Here is a 14,334-nt window from a genome sequence, read left to right on the forward strand (position 1 = left end):
AAATGTTTCTTATTCACCACACTGGCGCCGTTGACACTCTTCAACCGAATATTTCTTATTCACCACACTGGCGCCGTTTGACTTTCAATACAAGTAAGTCGGTCCCTTTCTGAAACCAAAGGCTCGTGATACCATTTGTTGGGGGAGTTTTTCACTAGGGAGCATTGAACAATTTGAGACTTCTTTCTTTTGGAGCAACACCTTTGTGAGAGACACGTCATATATTCACCTAAAACCTTATGGTGATAGGTAGATGGATTCTCTCACTTATAAATGATCAAGTCTCCACATTTCTAATCAATGTGAGACTATTATCCACGCTACTCACACTTGATACATTCTCAATAGGTAGCCCGTTCATTTATTAAAAATAAAAAAATCATAAATCTAAAACACATTTTAGAGGAAATAATTAAGTTAAAAAATTAAAAATAATTAAAATTATTTAAAAGTAAGTGAATGTATTCTGATGGATTTTTGAGTACAAAATATTATTATTTTTATTAGTGAATTATAATATTCTGTATACCGTTTTTAAAGCCCGCAGAAACAACCTTATCTTTCTTTTTCATATGATTAGGACAACATATTTATATTTGAATAATCGAGGCTATTTTGATGTTAAATAGCGATTTATAGTTTTACTTCATAAATAATTAAATTGAATACATACTATAATTTTTTTTATGTTTTTATAATAAAAAAGTCACTATCTTAATCTTAAAAATAAATAAATTTAATTGTAATTTTCGTCCCTCTATTTTATTTTATTTTCTGTTTAATCCCTCGATTTTAAAAATTGTGGTTTTAGTCTCTTTTTTTTTAATTTAGGTTGGAATAAAACAAAATCTAAACTGACAAATGATTCGTAAAAAATTGGATTTAAATAATTAAATTGTAATCCGTATATATTTTAGACTTTTTAGTTTGATTTGTAAAATGCCTGAATCTGTCATGGGTTGACCCAAACCAAGTCGGATAATCTGTTTTGTCCGCTCTAATAAAACTCCAAAAAATACTAACATTAACTTCGTGCATAAACCCATTCATCATATGAGACAAAATAAAAAATTCTAAAAAATATTATTTACCTTTATAAATAAATAAAATATTTAAGATCTAAAAGAGTTTCTACAAATTAACAAAAAATTTGTTCATCATTAGATATAGCAAGGAATTAAAGGAATGTCACAAGGCGATTGTTTTTGTTTAAATAATCAGTTTTTTAAATTAAATTCTAAAATAATTAATTTTTTCAAAAAAAAAACTAAAATAACCATTTTTCTCTACTTATGTGTCAGTTGAACTGACGCATCCAACTAACCATCAAAGGAGGCACCCAGAGCCTTGGCGCATGCATGTAAAGCCAATGCATATAGGCGCCACATGCATTGACACATGCGTGTCTTGATGCCACATGCATTGGCGCATGCATACACTATATAGTGTATGCGCCAACGCATGTGACACATGCTCCTTTCATATATTTTTTTAAAATTTTAAATGTTATAATTATAATTAGTTAAATGAAATACTGAAATGAAAATTATATTATATTATAAAGAAAAATTACATAGAATTGACAAGAAATTCAATGACCCGCCCGATTGAAACGCCCATGTGTTTCACATCCAGGTGCGTTAGCCTGTCTTCGAGGTCTCCGACAATTTTCCTGAGGTGTTTGGGGTCTTTGAGTGGTGACATGATCCAATGGTGGCTGGTGTGATGGTCCAGCGGTATTTGATAGATTTGTCATCATTTATCCCCAGTAGTTTGGGGTGTTGCCGCCAACGATGCTTCCGTAATTGAGTTTGATGTCCATGTTGTCGTAGTTGGGTCGTTGTGGTTGGGTGAATTATGGACAGTATGGTTGTCCAAATTGGGACATTGAATCGGTTTGGAAACGAAGCAATGGTTCCAGGGGTGTACTAAACTCAAACAATGGTTGGGTGTCATGGCGATGGGATGTTTCGGTGTTCATTGGTGGGGACTACGATGGCATGACGCTGAATCGTACAAATCATTTGGGCTATAGACTGTTGTGGTGGTTGTGTATGGTTGTTGGTGGTTAGGGTTTGATTCTTGGTTTTGAGTTTGGGTGTGTGACATGAATTAATTGCGAGGTTGGGTGTTTGGTTGTTGGGTGTATATGGTAGGATGATGGTGTGAGGTTGGTCGTTGGGTTTAGGTGGGTTGACGTTGTTCTTCGAAGGGGATTTATTGTTGGGCATATGATGACGAAGTTCTTTGGCATGGATCAATAAAATACCTTGGCTCAGACACAAATTGTGGCGTTGTAACCGACCTAAATCATGTCATATAATGTTGAGTTGGTCTAGCACCCTGTATGACTGGTTTGTTTAAGATGTGTTGTCGTTGATTCCTCCAATGACGATACATCTCTTTTGCGAAGTCTCTCCAATAAGAATAATCCCATTGGGCATCGACTCTTTGTTGATGTCAATCTCCCAAACACGTCGGAGGTTCTGGAATTTGTTACTGCATGCCAAACTACAGTTTTACACTGTCACTCTGGTGCATCTCCATAATAGTGAACCAGATAATTAGTGTTTTTGTTGTCTAAACTGCAACATTATCATGGTTAACCTGATGATCAGGACCCAGATATGGCCTCTAGATAAACTGTACAAGAATATGGATGATTTTTTTAAAATCAAATGTAGAGTTATAGACATGATTAGATGATAAGTTCATCACCCATAGTAATTGGATAGTTGAATATGACATGATTAGATGATATGTTCATCATCCATAGTCAATAGAGACATAATATTGCAGAGAGATTGACCCTGGCAAAAAGATTGAGTGTTGTAGAGGTTGAGTGTTGTAGAGGTTGAGTGTTGTATAGGTTGAATGTTGCATAGGTTGATTATTACAGATATTGTGTGTTGCAGATGTTGAGTATTATGATTTGCTGCATTATTTATAGGTGAGATGGGCAGTATGTGAATGCAGCATGTGAAGCATGGTAGTAGGGGCAAGGCTAGGGCGCATGCATGTGAAGAATGGGGTGGGAGCCAAGGCTAGTGTCGCATGCATGTAATTAGACATGCATGGTAATAGGCTCTGAGGCTAGTGGTGCATGCCTTACTTTTATCCATGCAAGGAATAAGCGTCAAGGCTAGTGGCGCATGCGTTGCTTTATGCGCCATTGATAAGGGTGCTTGCTTTGGATTATTAAGGCAGAAGCATCTTTAGGGCGCATGCTTTGGATTGCTTTGGATTATTAGGGTAGAGAATCATACAGGCGCATGCTTTGCACTGTCTTGTCTCTGCATGGAATCCTGCAGATTCTTTGCATTGTATTGTCTTGTCTTTGTAGATTATTTGCATGATCAGTACATTCACTATATCCCCTTGCATGCTAATATGAGATCAATGCATTCACCATCAAAAACTAAACTTACATTTAAAAAAATGTCTTCATTTCCACATTACATGATCAGTGCCCATACCGATGGTGAAATCTTTAAGCATCACTTATTCGGTTTTTATTTTTGCAACACATAAGTAACTCAGTTTACAATAAATCGACGATCAAAATTTTCACATTTGAAACAAAGAATAGAAAAGAAATTACAGTGAAATCAGGTGGGACAAATCATCTATAAAAATCCGGTGTGGTTTGTAGACATCCAAGTAAAGTTTTATCAATTGAAGATTCGAGATGATGATGATGTTCAGCATATGTTTGTCAGTCATGAACAATTTGGGTACAATGATATATAGATATATATATATATATATATATATATATATATATATATATATATATATATATATATATTACCACAACAACAACAAGTGTCTCAGTTCATTGATCAGTCACAAGTGTTTTGTGAAACTGATGACGACGAACAAGCTGAAGTCAGTGTTGTTGATAAGGAAGAAGAAGAAGCAGAGTTATTGGTTGATTCAATGGTGAATGATGAAGAAGAAGATGAGCCATTACCATCTAGCCATGTATATTGTCCACCTCAAGACATGACAAGCTTGAATTTGGATGCAGATGAACCTTCGTCAAATATATTTTACAATCCTTATGTGCAAATTCAAGGATCATTGAAAGAAGGAGACACATTTTGCATAAAATAATACTATGTAAAATTTATTAAAAAGTATCACATGGAATTATCAGTTGATTACAAGGTTGATCGAACTAATGCAATGAGGTATAAGATTTATTGTCGAAATGAGCTCTGCCTTTTCCGGTTGTCAGCTTCTTACCGCGAGAGGAGTGATTCTTGGGAGATTGGTTCCATAGGTCCAGTTCGCACATGCACGCGCACGTATCCAATACAAGACCATCACAAACTCAACTCTCAGTTAATATGCGATGAAATTTTGTTTGTCATTAGCGACAATCCGTCGTTAAAGGTGAGTACAATAATCTCACATATTGTAACACAATACAACTATACTCCATCATACAGGAAGGCTTGGATAGCTAGGACAAAGGCGGTTGAAAAAGTGTATGGCAATTGGGAGGAGTCTTACAAACAACTTCTAAAATACTTGGTGGCTCTTAAAAAGTATGCTCCAGGGAATATTGTCAATTTGGAAACGTTGCCGGCGTATACCCTAGATGGGGCTTGTGCTATTGGAAATGGAATATTCCACCGACTCTTCTGGGCGTATCAACCATGCATCAAAGGTTTTGATTTCTATAAATCTATTATACAAATTGATGGTACATGGTTGTATGGGAAATATAAAGGAACGTTACTGATCGATGTGATTCACAAGTGCACGAATAACGTCAAAGTAATATAAAAGAATATCGATCCCACAGAGACCAATCGTCAATCTATCGAATACTATCATTACGGTGTTTATCTAAGGTGGTGTAAAAGAGATATTGGGTTTGCAAAATAACGGTAAATAATAAATGCAGGTAAAGACAGGTTAAATGTAATTCACGTCAATTAAGTGATGTTTCGATTGTCTAAATAGAACTACTTATGAGGCAATATTTTCTACTCTTGAAAAGAATCCATTTTACAGGAACTGTCGCTTTCGTGTATCCAGAATCGAGTTTACCCTTAAATTAAGGCCTTTTATTGTCACTTATAAAAGGTGCGTAGAACGCTAAAGTAGTAAACCTATTTTTAAGAAATGAGACTCGTAAACTTAGTTGAAAAGTGATTTTGATCTGGAAAGTTTACACAAGGAGTTTACTGATTTTAAACCTATCAACGTTCCGAAAACAGTTTCAAAAATAGTTTTTCCTTAAAGTGATAAAGATTCCTAGTTACTACGCCAGGGAGCTTTCGCACTCCTCGAATAATTAAAACTAACCAAGTTTGTTTTAGAAAACTCAAGTTAAAAATCAAAACAGCCTTTAAAGAATTCTACAGATTTCAATATGTGAAACATTACTTTAACCGCGATCCTTACATTCTAACCTTTAAAAGATTTAGCCAGACATGGTAACACAAACGAACATAACGGTGTTAATCATAATGAAAATAAATAAAGTAAAGCGAGTGCGGAAAATAAATAAAATAAAGCGAGTGCGGAAAGTAAATAAAGTAAAGCGAGTGCGGAAAATAAATAAAATAAAAGCGAGCGCGGGAAATAAATAAAATAAAAGCGATGCGGGAAATAAATAAAATAAAAGCGATGCAGGAAATAAATAAATAAAGAGATAAATAAGAACCTGCTCCAAACAGAAGCTTCGATTCTGATACAAAAATAAACCTCAGACTCCTGAAGCTAAAGACGACAGCAACTCGAAGTGACCCAACTCAATCTCACAAAGATGCGATAACCCCTCGATGTGACAGATTATCGCTATTACAAATGATAACTATATGCTTAGTGTTGTAAAACTAAGTTGGATGATAGAAAATGAAATGAAATGAGCTATTTATAGAGATTCTCAGCAGTTTGTAAAGACCATGGTGCCCTCCAACTTCTCCTTAGTGGGCTTTAGTGGGAACGTGATTTCCAAAGGTGGCGCCCGCCATCCCTTCATGGCGCCTGCCATGTGTGTAAATGGGGTGAATCATGGGAACGTGGCGGTTACCTCCTGATTGAGGGCTGGTGACTCATGGCTTCCCCTATAGCGGCCGCCATGTGCAACGCCATGCGTGTAATTTCTCCGAAAAACCCTAATTTTAGGTCTTTTTACTTCGTTTCTTCCAAAAGTGTCCGCAAGTGCTAAATATCTGAAAACAAGAGAAAAGAGGGCATAATACAAAATAAAACGATAATAAAGTCCTAATAAACATGTGAAATCCGAGTCAAAAACACGGTGTAATTCGGTGTGATCAAATTCTCCCACACTTAAACCTTTGCTTGTCCTCAAGTAAAACTCTTTATAGTTTATGCAAGAACATCAGTATCAATCTAGAGTTAATTCGAGGCAAAAAGACTTACGAGTTCATTAAAGGAATGTGTTGATAGGTACTAACGAATCAAATTAAGGGTATTGTAGTGACACTACCCGCAATTGCGGTTGTAGGCTTCACTCCTATACAAGTCAATCCACATCACCCCACCATACCTAAGCCTTCCTTTTGTTTTCCTAAAATCCTTTTCATTCAAGTGCAATCACATTAAGCTTGTTATCTGTACATACTCATAGTAAAGTGACCGGTTAGTGATTACGATCTTAAGCACGGGGCTCTGGTACATAAGTTGGTGTAACCCTTTTATTCAACCTAATTTGCGGTCGTGGGGGATTGGATCGTAATCCACCCTACCAAGTTCAGCACCAGATACCTCTGAACCAACCAGCAAATAGGCTTATTATTTTATTTTTCTAAGCATGGGGCTCCGGTACATAAGTTGGTGTAACCCCTTTATTTAACCCAATTTGCAGTTGTGGGGGATTGGATCGTGATCCACCCTACCAAGTTCAGCACCAGATACCTCTGAACCAACAAACAAATAGGCTTATTATTTATTTATTTTTTATTTTTCTCCTGCATGTTCCACATATGTTTTTATTTTGCTGGGTTAAATGACCGCATGAGGGTCACCTAGCCCGGATTTTCATGCGGTTTGGGAACAAAGCAAGGATTTTTGTGATCATTCACTTATTTTCATCGCTCCCCTACGTAGAGCATGCTTAAGTCGAAGTTGACTGCTAGGATAAACTACTTAAGGACCTATTTGGAACAAAAACTGGGGCTACAACATATGGGGTATCGGGATCTACTCTTATAATCATGAAGCCTAATGTGTTAAGACAATACCGATTTTTGAAAAAGTTTTCCCAAGTCTTTTACATCCTATTATAAACCTGTCCTGTAGTCTGAATGTTCAAGATGTACTGTTTTCTTCGCTAAATTTTTTTTATAAGGTTAAAGAAATGGGGAAATAAGGATACACTTACATGGTGTTTACCAGTGATTTCTGATAAACAACCGCTAGTCTTCCAATATTATATATTTTTGGTAACTTACAGGATCGACTAGATTGATCCTAGGACATGTGTCTCAAGAATTATTATTACGGTGATTTGACTCATGGTTAAGTTTGTTTCTGGTTTATGAATAGCAAAAAAGTGTTTTGACAATAATTCTAACGAACTCTATGACTTTATGAACAAAAGTAAATGACAATAACTTTTTAGGAAAAAGGTTTTTTAAAGATGACGAAAATACTTGGAAAAGGTGAAGATAAGTGACTGAAAGTAAATGTTTTGAATTTTTAGAAATTACTGGAAATGGAAACTTGGCGAAATGTAAATGCAAAGGTAAAAATGATGATAAAATACTGGAAATAAGGGCAATTCGACAGAAGAAAAGACAGTGAATACTTTTGACTTAAATAACTTTGCATGAAATAGATAACATGAACGAAATTATGGTGTTCTTCATACATACATTTTCAGCATAAAACTCTTTTCTCTCGCTCTGGTACTTTGAGTATTTTTTGTGAATTTCTGTATATCTGTTTTAACACCCTTGAAATCTAAAACTAATACCCCTATTTATAACAATTCGACCCTAACGGCCTCTACATAGATGACTGCCACGTTCGACATTTTCAAGCGTTGCATATCTCAGATGTTTCCACGTGTTGCCCTGACGAAACTGCTTCGTTTAAATTTCAAATCTTTCCCGCTTGAAGCTCTGACTCTGTCAAAACGCCTATGTCGATGAGAGCTTTGTGGAGATCCAAAAATCTTCTAAGTCTCAGGCTTCGACAATAAAGATTTGTTCACCCAAGAAAAGTATTCAACAAACAACTTCGACACAGCCATATTTTATTTATTCTCCAAAACGTAACACTTCCAAAGAACTTCAATTACTTGTCGAAATCTCCAGTTAACAAATTGCCCCCAATAAATGTCTGTTTCGAATCAATGTAGAAATGGGCATTTTTTGTAATCACCAGATTTCGACTAGAGACTTTTCATAGACCTAAAAGTCCATATTTGTCAGTTAATCATGATTAACTTTTTCAAAACGTCTCATCAAACGTGTGCGCAGTTATTTGTCATCATGAATTTCAACTTCCAAGAAAATGAACAGTAATCCCTATACCCTTTTCTCAGAAAAACCACCACGTGGCCCACTACTCTGGCAAAGTGTAACCAGTCAGCTTCGTAGGTTGATACTATAAAAGCTCACTTGTCATTTCTCTCTTTCTTTTTATGAAAATCTTCATTTTCAACCTAAGTTCATCTTCTACAACTTCTCTGAAAACGGTTCTTCTTCCCTAAAACCCTAATCCTTCAAAATCTCCAAAAAAACCCATAACAATGTCTTCTGATAAACAGCAAAAGCAATCAAAGAACATCAAAGGTGCTGGATCCTCAAAAATTTCTGCTTCTCAGAACATTCCAACTAGCACAACCATAATTGTTGGGGATCGGGAATACATCACTGCTTCAAAACTTATGAAAGAACAGAAAGCAATTTTCGCTTCTCAGGTAATGGTTCCTTCCCTACTTTCTGGAAATGCTTTAGGGTTTTTAGACCCATTAGTCTCTGAAGAACATTTAGAGAAATGTGTGAAGTTTTTTCCTTGTTATCATACTTCCAAACTTATAGCCAACAAAACTATTTCCTCCAGAAATAATGAGGATCCAGTCCAAAGAGAGGCTTTTCAACTGGATTTTTTTACTAATAGTTTCAGACCCTTTCGGTCTTGTCCAACTCTACACAAATCCTATCTAGCTTGGTTAACAAAAGTTGAGAAGAAGAAAGCTTCATTTTGGAAAGAATTGGGTATTTTTGACCTGATTCAGATGTCGAAGCTGGGGTTTAGTTACTGCCAGCCTTTATTATTATCCAGCCTATATTTCGACGTAGTTGCCATTTCTGGACTCCCTCCGACAAGAGAAACCTTCGACCCCTACCAAGACTGTGAAAACTTGATTAACTTCAACGTCAAGAACGCTTCGTTCAGTACTTATATTAATCTGTATCACGCTGATGGGGAAGAAGTTTCTGACATAGAACATATAGCATTCTTAGGTCTATGGTTGTCCAGGTTCTTCTTTTGCTGTAAATCTCTACAAGTTGCCAAGAGATTTTTAACACTCGCTAACCAATTACATGTTGGTCGAAAGGTGTGTTTAAGTGAACTCTTATTGGCTAGTTTGTATGAGAGTTTAGGATCGGCTAGTGCTAAGTTAAAGGAGTATGAAGCTGGTACCAACTTATTACTATCTGGGCCTTATTGGCTTCTTCAACTGTGGCTCAATGCTACTTTCGAATCCTTTTTGCCAACACAAGGAAATGTTGATGAAAGTTCCCCAGAGATAATAAATCGAAGCATTGAGGGCACCAGACTCCTTCAACTGACTCCAACTGATGATGTTGACAACTTACAAACTTCCCTCACCAAATACACCTTGATGTTCTCGAAGCGTCACCATTTCTTTCCTTCGATGGCTCCTTTTTCCAGTCGAACCCATGGTCCTTCCTGGTTCACTACTTCGCTCGAAGATGCTGTGAAGAATGCCAACACAGAGATCGAAGACATATGGCGTGCCTTTCTCTTCCCAAGGCTGCTTGTTTCTAGAATCCTGCCAGTAAAGAGCCATGTGTGTCTGTTGGCTTATCAACCTAATTTTGTCTCTCGATAATTTGGGTTGTGTCAACTTATTCTTGTTTCTTTATTCAAACGAAAGCGCGAGATCTGCTGTGCAGGGACTGAATGGAGCGCTCGAGACATTGCAATCCACAAAGAATTCCATGCAAATTTTGCTGAATTCCAATTAATAGCCTACCAATCATCGTTCTACTCCACCAATGGTTTTGCCACTTGGTGGACAGATTTCTATTCCAAGAATATGTTTTCTACTGCTGAAATCAAAGAACGTCTAACGAAGGCCTTTTCATCTTTGCAGGAAAATGTCCCCAAGGGTAAGCTTACTCACTCTAAAGAAATCCAAGCATTCCAAAAGTACTTTGAAACTGTCTATGACCCAACAAACCTTGTTGGAACTGTTTATGATGCAGCGCCAGTTTTAAAAGAGAAATTTGAAAAGCAAATTGCCAAAAAAAAATCTCTCAAAGCTGTAAAACCTGAATTTAAATATGATTTAGCCTTTGAGTGTGAATCACCCAAATTTCCAAATTTACCCAGTGCCGATTTTACTTTGTCATTTTTCCCCTTTACCCAAACTGGTTCACATGTGGGAACATTTTTAATGAACTTAAAAATGACCAACAAAAACCTGCTAAAAGAGTAGTTGCAACCAAACACACCTTAGACAGTTTCAAAGGCTTTCTTCACTTTGATTTAGCTGTAGTGAGAATTACTTCTCCGACATGTGAAGGTGTGGAATGTTTGGATTTCTTGGTTTTACAACTCCCTTTCGTCTTTTTGCCAATCTTTTAAACATTTGCATGTTTCGACTAACTCACATCCTTCTTTAGCTGTCGAAAGGAAGATGGCGAAGAAAGAGAAGCCTGTGGCGAAAGCTAGCTCGAATACTGCTTCTAAGCCAACTACCTCTTCAAGCCAGGGAGTGCCTTCTGGTGCTGCTCCAGAAAAAACGAAGAAGAGTTCAAAGGTATTACATCAAATAACTTCTTTATCTCTTTCGTATTTTTCTAACTATTTATAATTTTCTTTTTCAGGGTAGTGGCAAGCCTCCTTTGACGCCCAATAAAAGAAAAGTCTCCACTGCTAATATAATTCTTGTCGAAGACGATGAAGAAGATACTCCTCCAACTCCTCTTAAGAAAAAGCAGAAGAAGAATAAGGCAATAGTTGCCCCATACCAAGCAAATAAACAACAAGGTGTCGAAACCAACATTCTCTCTCCTCTTCCAAAGGAAGCTCCATCCCAGCCCTCTGGTGGCGCAGCGCTGGAGCACATTGGGAGCAATGCTTTCGACCCTGAGGCTCAACAGGTAGACTTCGACCTTGGGTGTTTTATCTTTCGACAAACCCATACTTTTATTCTAACACTCTATTTTCAAGACAAACCCACCACTCCCCTCATTTCTACCGCCAATCAGAGTGATCCTTTGAGCGGCATGAATCCATCTCCTCCTCCGATAATCAGCGGTGCTGTCCAAAATAAAGGATCTTCGACTGGAGGTCAAAATCTCGAAGCAGATAACGCCCATAACGAATAAGAAACCTCTTCTCCTGGTGAAGATGGTAAAAAAGATTTGAATCACGTTGACGAGAAGAACTCAGCAGAGAAAGAAGATTCTGAGGACACTTCTAGTAATTCTCCTACAAGAGTTGAGTTCCCTTCAAATGATGCTGATGAGGATGATCAGGATTCTGATGAAATTGAGGGGTACTTTCAGGAAGATGAAGACATGAATGTGGGAGAAGCTGATCCTGAAGGAAATCAAACTGGAACTAGTGATGCCAACGTCGACACGGTCCCAAATCCAATTAAAGTTCGACCATCCATCACCCAGACTTCGCCTATATCACTTACTGAGGAGGAGAAAAAAGCTTTAAAACAAAATGATCCCCTTAAGTATGTAGGGTTAATGATGGCTCAAAGAGAGTCTTCTTCTGAGCAAAGCATTTCTGGAGCTTCGACCCATTCTGGTGCTAGTGCAAATGAAGCATCACATGACGAACTCCTTCAGCAGGTGAAGAAGGCAGTTTTTGATGTAGATCTCTTTGAAGAATTAAGGAATAATGTGGGAGCGAGCTTTGGCATAAAAAAGCTGATAAGCAAGATTAACATCACTGCTTTCCCCACTGATATAGGTGAAACCCTTATCGATATTCAGAACCTTATTGACCAAGTTTGTGCTGAATACCATAGGGAGGTTGATGCCAAAGCAAAGCTTCTATCAACTGAAAAAGCTCAAGCCATTGAGTTTGACAATGCCCTTCAAACTTCACAAGCTTATGAGGAGTTATCCGCTTCCAGAAAATCATCCCAAGCAGAATTCGACACTTATACTGCTTCGATACGTCTCTGGGAATCTCACATTGCAGAATTGCAAAAGAAGATTTCTGATGCTAAGGCGAAGTAGGCTGCTATCCAAGGCTTGGATAGTACTGAAGCTGATGATCTGGCGAAGCAGAGTGTAGATCACGTCGAAAAGGCTACTGCTATGAATGAAGATATTGCACGCCTCAGAGGGGTTCAAGCGGTTGTTCAGTACAAGATTGACTTGGCGAAGAAAAAATATGATCGGATGAGGGCCACTATTCCTTTTTGATTTCCTCCTGTATCTATTCTATTCGACTCTTGTTTATTTGTAATTTGATTAAGACGAAAGCCATTTTGGCAAAAATTTGGAGTTTAAATATCTTCACCATTTTCGCCATGATAGTTCTTTGCTTACTATGTTGTTATGATTTTAACTTCGTGCATAAATGGTTTATACTTCTTTAAGTATTTTCGATATACTTTTAGGATTCTTCGATCCTCTGTTAGTTATTCTATTTCGTATGCATTATTTGAAAAGGCTTTTAGAATTCGAAAACGTCCTTCCCAATGTGGAGACCATTTTCCTAATGCCTTATTCTTTCGATCCATAGGTAATATAACTTTCCAAACTAAATCATTCATAGTGAAGGTTTTACCTTTGAACCTCTTATTGTATGCCCTTGCTACCCTCTCCTTCTGTCTTCTTAATACTTCTAACGCATGCAACCTTTCTTCGTCCAAATCCACCAGCTCATTTATCATCATTTCCCAGTATAAGTCAGATGGAATTTCTCCTTGTCTTTGGATTCTCACTGATTGCAAGTAGATTTCGACAGGTAATACTGCATCATGTCCAAATGTAAGTTGGAACGGTGTAGTGTTAGTAGCTTCTTTAGGGGAGGTTCGACAAGCCCAAAGTGCTTGGTCTAAAGTTTTGTGCCAATTTTTTGGCTTCTTCCCTACATGCTTTTTGATTAAACCAATTATTACTTTATTGGCTGCTTCGACTTGCCCATTGGCTTGAGCATAATAGGGTGTGGATGTTAATAATTTGAAACCCATCTCCTTTGCAAACTCTTGCATCTTTCGACCAGTAAAAACTGACCCTTGATCTATTGTTATACTTTATGGGATTCCAAATCTATATAATATTTGCCTTTGATTGAATTCGATAACAGTTTCTTGATCCGTATTTACTAAAGGTACTGCTTTGACCCATTTAGTGAAATAGTCAATTACTACATGTACCTTTGACCTTTGGATGAATTGGGTCGAATTTACCCTATTAGATCTAATGCCCACCCTCTGAAAGGCTAAGGCTTAATAATTGTATAAAGCTCACTTGCAGGAGCATGTTGAATTCCTGCATGTATTTGACATTCTTGGCAACCCTTAGCAAACTCTATACAATCTTTTAACATGGTGGGCCAATAATTCCATTTCTGAAAAGCAACCATTTCATCTTATGGCCTGCTTGGTGTGCTCCACAAGCTCCACTATGTACACTAGATAATGCCAAGTAAGCTTCGTTTTCTCCTAAACATTTCAACAGGATCCCTTCAGGGGTTTTCTTGAATAATTCACTCCCCATCAAAACATAAGATAAAGCCATGTACTTGGTTTTTCTTTTTGTGTCTGTCGAAGGGTCCTTAAGATAATTAATAATTGGATTCCTCCAATCTGTATCTATTAAGGTATCAATGGCTAGTACCTCAAACTCCTCTTTGTTAGCATATCCTAATTGAGTGCTTTCCAAATCTGTTGGAGACAATCTGGCAGCCATTGCCTTTCCTCTTACTTCGACAAGTTCTTCTAGCTTCTCTTTTGAGATTCTATACCCTGGAGCTATTTGTTCTAAGTCATTAGCTTCTTGGTTTTTTATTCTAGGGACATGTTTTATGTCGACATATTCGAATTTTTTGAGTAACCTAATTGCAATGACGAAGTACATAATCAAATTTTCTTTTATACATTTGTACTCCTTCGTCAGT

At 37.2% G+C, this 14,334-nt stretch overlaps 1 protein-coding gene across 1 annotated transcript; it reads right to left on the reverse strand.

Moving 5' to 3' along the window:
- Positions 1-13,757: 13,757 nt before the first annotated feature.
- Positions 13,758-14,294, reverse strand: LOC127130387 (uncharacterized). Its single transcript, XM_051059407.1, has one exon. It carries the CDS (start codon positions 14,292-14,294, stop codon positions 13,758-13,760), a length of 537 nt encoding a protein of 178 aa, XP_050915364.1.
- Between the last annotated feature and the right edge of the window lie 40 nt (positions 14,295-14,334).

Source organism: Lathyrus oleraceus, chromosome 3 (genome assembly GCF_024323335.1).
Source record: "Lathyrus oleraceus cultivar Zhongwan6 chromosome 3, CAAS_Psat_ZW6_1.0, whole genome shotgun sequence".
Classification (NCBI taxonomy): Eukaryota; Viridiplantae; Streptophyta; class Magnoliopsida; order Fabales; family Fabaceae; genus Lathyrus; species Lathyrus oleraceus.

Coding starts and splice junctions, on each gene's coding strand:
- LOC127130387 (XM_051059407.1), bottom strand. CDS start 14,294: ATGTACTTCGTCATTGCAATTAGGTTACTCAAAAAATTCGAATATGTC.